Source organism: Cariama cristata, unplaced genomic scaffold (genome assembly GCF_000690535.1).
Source record: "Cariama cristata isolate BGI_N322 unplaced genomic scaffold, ASM69053v1 scaffold25076, whole genome shotgun sequence".
In the NCBI taxonomy this organism is placed as follows: Eukaryota; Metazoa; Chordata; class Aves; order Cariamiformes; family Cariamidae; genus Cariama; species Cariama cristata.
The window spans coordinates 45,460-54,317 of NW_009623096.1; the positions used below are offsets into that span (position 1 = coordinate 45,460).

Below are 8,858 nucleotides of genomic sequence, written 5' to 3' on the forward strand. Positions count from 1 at the left end.
AGCTCTGCCTTGCCTGGGCACCTCAAATGTGCGCGTGTGTGCACGTGCCTATCTTTCAACAAATGCTCTCTTCCTTCCCCCTTCCCACACAAGTGTTTATTTCCTTGGAAGATAAGAGAATTAATCTGATGGCAGAAGATAATCACAATTTTCCCTCTACACATAATATAAAATACTTTGTGTGTACGTATTTGTGTATACTGTATATATACCCACAGTTTTGACTCCTGAACAGGAAGGATCAGATTTTTAAAGGTATTATACATATAGCAGGATACTTTGAAGTCACTTCTGAAAATTATCCTCATTTCCCACCTTTGTCTTTAAGAATCAAGGGGTTTCAAGGGGGAATTTTTATAATCCTGTTCTGTGCCTATTTGCATTTCAAGGCAATTAAGGCTAAAAATATCCCCAAGAGGCATTGATGCTAGGAGAATGTTCCATTTCATTAATGGTTATTTAGTTTTCTTAAGGCTTCCTTTATCTTCAGAACACGTTTGGGGCAACCATGGAATAAATTAAGTAGGATTCAATAAGACTATGACTCATCAACATACAGGAGTTCAACATATACTTGAATGTTTCCAACAAAAAGGTGCTGCCGATCCTTGTTCCAGTGGCGTTCCTCCTGTTAATTGGCACGTAAGGTGCTTTCTTCTTTCAGTTTTGACTTCTCACTGAGTCGTCTTCATTATTCAAAGTGCCATAGCATGAACTGTGAGAATCTGGTTGTATTTTGCCTGTCAATTTCTGTCCTAAGGAAATGGGGTGAGAGAAGGAAAAAACAACTCTGTGAAGAATTTTAATAAAATAAATCCCCCACCAATCCATCATTTAAACATTCTTTGCTCCAGTAATCATTGTTTTCATTTGACTGGTTGTAACAATAGCTTGGAACAACTCTGAAAAATTCTTTGAAAAATCTGTTGGGAACAGGAATAGAAATTAAGGGAACAGTATATTTATTAAATATGACTAGAGCACATTTGTGATTCAACTCTCCTAGGTCATCTCATTATCTGATATCTCATTTTTTAAAAAACAGAAAAAAAGACCTACTTACCAGGAATATGTCCACAGTCAATAAAAGGAATTTGTAAATGCTCCTCTTTTTTATTTCTTGCAATTACAAATACACCAAGGAAAGATAGGAGACACCTGCAAAATAACAGTGGCATAGTATCATTAGAAACAGTTCACTGCATCTGAGATGAGGATTTCTTTCCATGTTTCCTTTTCAAAGACTTCCAAATCCAAGCTGCTCAGTTTATAAAGAAACTTTTCTTCCTGGCAGCTTTATAAATTGATCTTGGGCTCCCTTTCAGCCTAGTTTTTGCCTCCTGAAGCTTTATTATCAGTTCCAAAGGCTCTGCAGGCAAAATTACACTTTCAGCAATATATACCTAATCAAATGCCTGTGAGTGTGACTACAATATTTGAATCCCTGAGCAAATCTTCACAGAGCATCTAAGCTAGCATTGTAGTATTTGCAATTTCATTAACAACTCAGTCTAGCTGCAGACAATCAACATCTCTGTTGTTTTTCTCATTCGATTGTGTGTCTCAGGGGCAAGCGGTAAGCCAGGAGCAATGAAAAATTGCTATGCTTGGATAAATCTTCTGTCCGCTCTGTGTTGGACACTCAACCACTAATTCCTGCCTGCCAAATAAATGGGTTGAATTTCCTCATCTCCAATTTTTGGTCACTTTTTCTGCAATCAGACAAGATAGTGGTTGTGTGCACCTACTCCAGTCCAACTGCAGAGGAGGAAGACATCTCTAGCTATCAGCCCCATTTATTTGACTGCACTGTGTCAAGACACCTCCAGCAGTTCTGGGAGATGCTTTTAACCATCTCATGCCCATTATCAAGTAACTGTCACCTGTCCCCAGAGTTGTTACAGTGCTGGTAGCCAGCAGAAGGTTTCTGCTCTCACAACACCCAGGCCCTTCTTCAAACATTTATTGTTAACAGCTTCTTAGCATGCTCTGAACTTTTCCACAGGCATGCTGTGCCTTTCTTGGCACAGGAGGATGGGAAAGAGAGATATTATAGTACTGCCTGGTAGGCAAGCAACTCATATAATTGCCCATGCCTAGTGGCAGCCGAACATGCAAGAGGAAGGTAACATGGGAGGAGATTTCTCACAGTTGTAAAAGCACCTCCTATAACATGATCTTTGGTGGAGAGCAGCGATTTCTCCTTCCTGCTGGAGGAACACATGCTGCTGTTTTTTCATTCCATCATGAGATTAGTAGTTCATAAGTGTCTCACATTTTTACATATTTGGATTCAAAACCAGGCCTCCAAACTCCCAAAGCACAGACATCAATCTTTCCTTTAATTTTTTTTTTATCCTACTATAATGGCTATTCCATAATACTTTAATAACAAGACGGGTTTCTTCTTACTGAGAAGAGAAGGGATTCCGCAAGGCAATGCTGTTTTAGTACAAATGTTAGTGCAGATTTTAGACTAACACACTTACCCGAACAGAAACATGAACATGCTCAGCAAAGGTGCACTTTGGAATTCCCGATAAAATATGACCCCTGGAATGTGACAGAAACAAGAATTGCAGATCTTGACTGGCTTCCAAGTGATATGAATTACAGCTGGGAGGGTCAGGAGCAGTGTCATGCTTAAACGGAGCAAAAAAATCCCAAATAAGGTATTAATACATATCGTGATGGGTTCACTTTATGTGCCCATATTCCATTATCTAGGCTTTCTCAAGATACTGCACGGGACTGGAGGAGATTTAGTCTCTCAGGTTGGAGCATATGCTGTGTTAGTAACTGCACAGATGCAGGTATTTTTTGCATTGTCAGCAACGGTTTTTATGCAGGTCAAACTCAAGGTCTTATTCACGAGCAGTCATACCAATACAGCTAACAGGTTCTTCATGGATTTAGTTAAGCCACTCCAACAGACCATGTGAACATCTTAACTCCAATTGGGAACAGGTTTCCGATAACTAGCTGTATCCCTGATGTTTACACCAAGTTAAGGGCTCCAGCAGCCAAGTTTGCCAAATCTTTCTGGCTGAAGGGATCACTAGCTCCTTCTGGTCACTCCAGGAATTAGCACCTCTGCAGTGGAGGTGACAGGACCAGATGTGTATCTGGATCTCAGCTGCCCCAATTCACAGCCAAGTATATCAGCTTTAAACCACTGATGAGCATAGTTTTGCTTAGAAACACCAGAGTGTGAACCAGTGCAGCTGAAGTGTGACTGTATCTTCAAAGGCTGTAACTGGGGATGGGGGAATCATGAGTCAAGGTACCTTCTACGAGCACCCCAGCAAAATTCAGCAGAGGTTGTTCTTCTAAGCCTTATGCTGTTTTAACTAAGCTGGTGCAAATGCATGTGTATCTAGTCTCAAAGCTATTAAGCTATTCCTGAATAGGTACTTGATCTTTTAAGGAGGCACACGGCCAAATTCCCCATATGGTCCCAAGAATGCAACCCCCTTTTGGCACAAGTCTCCTCTCAGTCACAAAATGTAGGTCTTTTCTAACACAGGTGCTGAGGCAATCTGTGCATGAAGCTAACTCCCCTTCTCATTAATGGCAGCTCTGCATGAGAAACTCCTGCACAGCAATGACAGGAAAGCCCCCAGTGTGTGTTAAAATGAGTCATAAATGTTCTAACAACATGATCATTTTGGCTCATTGCTGATACAGCATCTCTAGTCGTCCTCCCTGCTCATGTTCTTATGCTGTGCACCATTTCCAAGATTTGCAATCCCTCTTTAACAACGCCGAGTTCAAAGTTCTCACCCAGAATAAAATGTTAAATGCTGAAAAAGTCTTTGGAGTCATTTTATTTCCTTCACTTAACCTAGAATTCCACCTTCTGAAACAGAATATACACTAACTACTATGAAACACAGCTGGTTGTCATTTGAGTAGCTTGCCAGGCTGTTAAAATTACTCTACCAGTTCGGATATGGAAAGGCTGGTGTGCACATGGTGAATGCATTTACTGGATGTCAAGATGAGCCTAGGATAAATCTAGCAAGCCAGCAAAGGCACAGTAAACCATATATATCAATTCTGGAAATGCTAGAATTTGTTTATTATTTTGCTTCAAAAGTTGTGAACTTATTCATTTTTCAGAACTTAAACACCTGTCACTTAGGAAAAACTTCTTTTTGTGGAGACAAACATGGCTGATTTGTGTTCCTGTTCACAGGCAGTAATTCTTGAAAATGTGATGTTTAGAAAATCATTCTGTAGAGGCACAAGGCCAGAAACAAACCTGAAATGATGGCACTGGTGGTGAAGAACGCAAAATTAATGGGCACAATTGCTGTCGCTTCATACAGATGCATTGCTTGATTCAAGAACCTGGAAGACAAGCGTTATTTCCCCTCATGCCTACAGGAGGTTCACTGCACTTTAAGTCAGGTTAAGCCACTTTGTGTCAGTTTAACCATAAGTGTGACCATTTTTTACCACAATAGCAAGTAGCCCTGGAGAGATGCATGTGTGTATTGCATTTACCTTCTGGTTTTGACTCTGCAGAGTGCAGGCGAATAGGCGAAAGTAAGAAGGTTGGTGTGGAAGCTTCTGGCCATAGGCTGTCATTGGAGAGTCCTTTGAAAGCACTGTTGGAAAAATTTTGTCTGCCATAGAGAAGGGAGGAATGCTAGGATATTACTGCTCATGGTCTGCATTGGTTCTTGGAAGCAGTGCTGCCTGCGAGAGGCCAGGGACAAATTGCTCTAATTTAAACAGGTTGTGTAAGGGTGTATTTCCAGCACAGACATGAACACGCGAGTTCTTTTAGGAACTGTTTCACTTTGCTGAAGTCCACATCGCTGCTACTGCTCAGTCCAACTTGACTAAAATAGATATTTGTATGTTTACCCATGCAACCATACCCCAGACACTCTCTGTGCTGCTGGGAATGTCCAAGGAGGTGGCTCCAAGCCTGTGCTCCGGGGGTTGGAAACTCTCTGCTGCGCTCCTTCAGAAAGGCAACCCAAACCCTCACCAGAATCATGAGCAAGAGTGTGCAGGACCCCAGGATCATACACTGCACACAAACCTGCAGGATCAAGACATTGGCCATGGAGCAGCCTGCATAGGCTGCAACAGCGGATGAAAAGGGCAAAGCAATTAACCCACTTGTACAGAGACCACAGCTATCAACGTTTACCCATAGGGTGATGAATCATGAGTGTGAACTCTGGGATGCACCAGCAGATACTCTGCTATGTGAATGGTGCATTTCAGACCGAGAGAGAAAAAATCAGGAGGCTGCAGAGTGTATTCAAAACCTATAAAAAGAACCACACTTAAATGTTTCACTGATACAATATATGTGCACAGTAAAAATCCAAGCTTGGATCTGTTTTAGCCATTAAAGTAATTGCATGGTTATTTTAGCAACTGTTGAACAGTCTCCATGGTGCTTTAAAAATAAAGAAATCCTACATATCCACAGGATAGTCAGGATTTTGAAGTCATTGAAAACACCTCATTATTTTCGCTCATTTGCAACAAACTTGGTCACAGGGACTAAAACAGTGATAGCAGGGCGCAGCAATGAATCAAGGAGGATGTTGCAGCACAGACTGTTCTGAGCTAACATACGACAGTCAAATAAAATAAGAGAGGAAACAAATAAAATGAAAAATTTAGACTGACAGCACTGTCTTCGTTAGAAAATGTGTCCAAGAGAGAAGAGAGAAAGAGACACTGAGCCCAGGGAATGAAATGGGCACATTTCACATCTGTTTTAATTTTGATCCAGCAAAAGAAAGGAGGAAAAAAAAAAGTGCAAAGAAGGAGAGGTTAAATCAGCAGCTTCCTATTTACCAAGCTTTTATTTCCTATTTTAAATGCCCTGAGCTGTTCTCCCAGCGAAGACAAGATGGATGTAAATCACTCTATAGTCTGTTACAGGGGAGTTCCTGAGTCAGCCATGGAGAGTCACTGCGTAATAGCGCACGGACTTTCTGATTCCACATGGGAATGGTATGTTCTGCCACAAGAAAGCTGGGTTGGCTCTTCTGCTGGAAAATAATCATGCAAGTAAACACTCAGACTCGCAGTGGAGCAGTCTAGATGAGATTACTGAATGATGCTATCAGCACCTGAAGCAGAGGGACCAGCATAAAGGGAAGGGACTCTCTGTTCAGCTGCAAGCCATATTTTACCATGCTGCCACCCCCAGCAATCTGCAAAGGCAGCATAAAACAGTCACTTAACAGGCCAGAGGCCAGCAGGGAAAACTTGGATGTCCCCTGCACATCAAAAGTTAACTATTTCCTAAAAAGTTACAGACATACAGGGTAGCAAAGTGCACCATGCAGATTTAACAGAGGTGGGGAGAAAGTCAGGATAAACTCTTTTCTTTGGTCTGACCAGTGACACAAGCCGGGGAAAAGAGATGCATAATGAGAGTAAATGTGGCCATTTGATTATTCAGCAATGAAGGTTTCTAAAAGTACCCAACCCCCCCCCCCCCCCCCAATTTACATAAACATAGATTTCATTTAATGAGTTCAAAACCTGTGCCAAAACTGGAATTAAATTTGGGAAGACCTTGTATAAGGTGATAATGAGAGGTGGTAGCATCTATAATAATCAATTATAAACTGAAAAATAAAGTCTAAATAAACAATACAATCAGCTGTAGGCAATTCCTGCATCTGCCAAGGTTCTGCGAGGAATTTCTTGCCTTTGAGTGCAACTTGTATCTGGAGTCAGTATCAGTACCGAATAAAACTGACAGATACAATGTGTATGAAGGTTAGGAGATAGGTAGAATCTCACTTACTTGACTTGGAAAGCACAAGAAGTTGCCATTAAAACAATCATGATGTAGAAAACAGGATAAGTTAGCTGCATTTTCCCCTTTGCAGAGAGTGTTACCATGCTGGCCACAGCCTTTACAGCAATGACAGTCAGCGATGCTGAAAGGGAGAGGGAGAGGTTAGCAGGGCAGGATTCACAGCAGTGACCTCCAAGCATCAGTGAGGGAGGACAAGGTACCAGGTCACAGCCACAGGTCTGATCACCTGAAAAGACACTAAAGTAGGATTTGGGGACCTAAAACCAAGTGTGTGATTTTATAAACGCTCTCTAAGCTACTGCCTAAAAGCAGAGTGGCCTTAGGTCCATGTGTGCTTTGTGTTTTGCTTTTAAGTTCTTGTAGCACTGAGGTCTGCAACCCTGCACCTACCCAAAGTTTCCCCATTTGCGACAGGGTAGCTGAGGTCAGGGTCAGATAAAAGCTTGCAAGGTAGAGCTCGTGTGTGTCTGTGTGTGTGTGAGAGAGAGAGAGAGAGGGAGGGAGGCTGAGCTCAAGGTGAGGAAAGAACTGGATCCATTTCCCGTTGCTGGGCATAGGACCTGGACACTGGTCTGCCAGTCGGAGGTGGTACAACAGCCTCCACATCTCCCAGACATACTTTATTTAGCTCCAGCTCCTAATTTGGGGCCCACGTTGCATTATTCAGGAGAAGTCTGAGAGGTCTTGTTATCTGCTCAAAGCAGCTGGGACACATCCTAATAGCCTGCGTGTGACACTGGCAGCCTAAAATAACTCCTCACCCTCAAGGTTTCTCTGCTATGACAGGAGCTGGCCAAAGCTGACTTCTGGGATCACATCCCGAAGCACCTAACTCTCCCCACGGGTTATGTATGGAGAGCAAATAACCAACACAGGGGTCTGCATTTCATTTCAGGGGCCAGGCTCTTGAGGCCATTCACTGGAATTTGCTCACAGAATGGAATATTTCAGTAGTGTGTTTTCAATCCATTTAGTCACTGTCATTGCATCACCACAAACAGATCTCAGACAGCAGGCAACGGTTTTGATACAGTCAACAGTTCAGAGAAGTCTTGCAATACACATCTTTTAGAAAAGGGGCTGACAGTTCAGCTAAGAGTTACTTTAGATTTCCTTTTGGAGCGTGCTCTTGGTTTGTTGAAGCTAACCCAAGTAGGCTGTGATTACTGCAAATAAAATGTAACTAATTCATAAGAAACTAAAAATGATAAGAAGACTCAGGGTGCAGAGATGACCTTTGAAGAAAGGTAATTAATCATCAGGAACATCGTCCCCCAGCTGGGACCCAGTTCCACCCTCTTCCACAGCTGAGGAGTGTTGGATTTCAGTGGTCTGATTCATCTTCCCATAACTGCAAAATTCAGACGGGCAAGGAGAGCTGCACTGTGCAAAAAATTCGGGCCAAGGGTTGGGAGAAAAGGTGGGGGAAGAAGAATGAATTCAGATCTGTGGTTTTGATTGCAAGCATTTTTCTTATAGTAAGTCCAAAAGTTCAGGGGGAGTTTAAGAGTTGCATACATCTTGTGATGATACTGTTCACCATCATGAAATTCACTGTTTTCCTGACAACGTTTCCACCAAGTATTTCACTTCTTGCTCTGTAATGGAAATAGGTGGAGTGGTTTAACAAACACAGCAGTAAAACTGAGCAGAGGAGGTCAAATGTTGGACTGCAGTGGTGCTAACGGTATGATAAAAAGCGAAAAAATACACTCAAGCTCCAACAAGCAGCCTACATAAAAAATGAGATTTGCACTCTAGCATGGGGGAGTTGTTATTTTAAAAGAACCCTTACAGGTAAAAATTAGTAGTTTGAATTGTCCAACTAAGGGTAAAGAGTGCTGAAAAATTCTTTCTGATGAAAGGACAGTTTCCATCCCTTATAATTTTAACAAACTAGAAAAGAAAGCATCAGTTTGGGGGTTTTTTTCCACTTGTTTGGTTGTTTTGGGTTTTTTTTGAAAAGTGAAAGGATCTTTTTAGTTAAAGTAGCCCTGGAATAAGTTTCAAAACCTAGGAAATCGTTTTCATATCTCTGCTAGAATGACAC

General features: G+C 41.8%; 1 protein-coding gene across 1 annotated transcript in view; it reads right to left on the bottom strand.

Annotated features, from left to right (window-relative positions):
* Positions 1 to 660: 660 nt before the first annotated feature.
* NIPAL2 (NIPA-like domain containing 2) overlaps positions 661 to 8,858 on the bottom strand; it is a gene marked incomplete at its 5' end in the record, with an annotated part of 32,551 nt that continues 24,353 nt past the window's right edge. The window contains 5 exons of the mRNA XM_009702608.1: positions 661 to 755; positions 1,064 to 1,158; positions 2,490 to 2,553; positions 4,265 to 4,353; positions 6,794 to 6,929. Of these exons, the coding sequence (XP_009700910.1) occupies positions 661 to 755; positions 1,064 to 1,158; positions 2,490 to 2,553; positions 4,265 to 4,353; positions 6,794 to 6,929 (479 nt within the window). The remainder of the gene's footprint in view (positions 756 to 1,063; positions 1,159 to 2,489; positions 2,554 to 4,264; positions 4,354 to 6,793; positions 6,930 to 8,858) is intronic.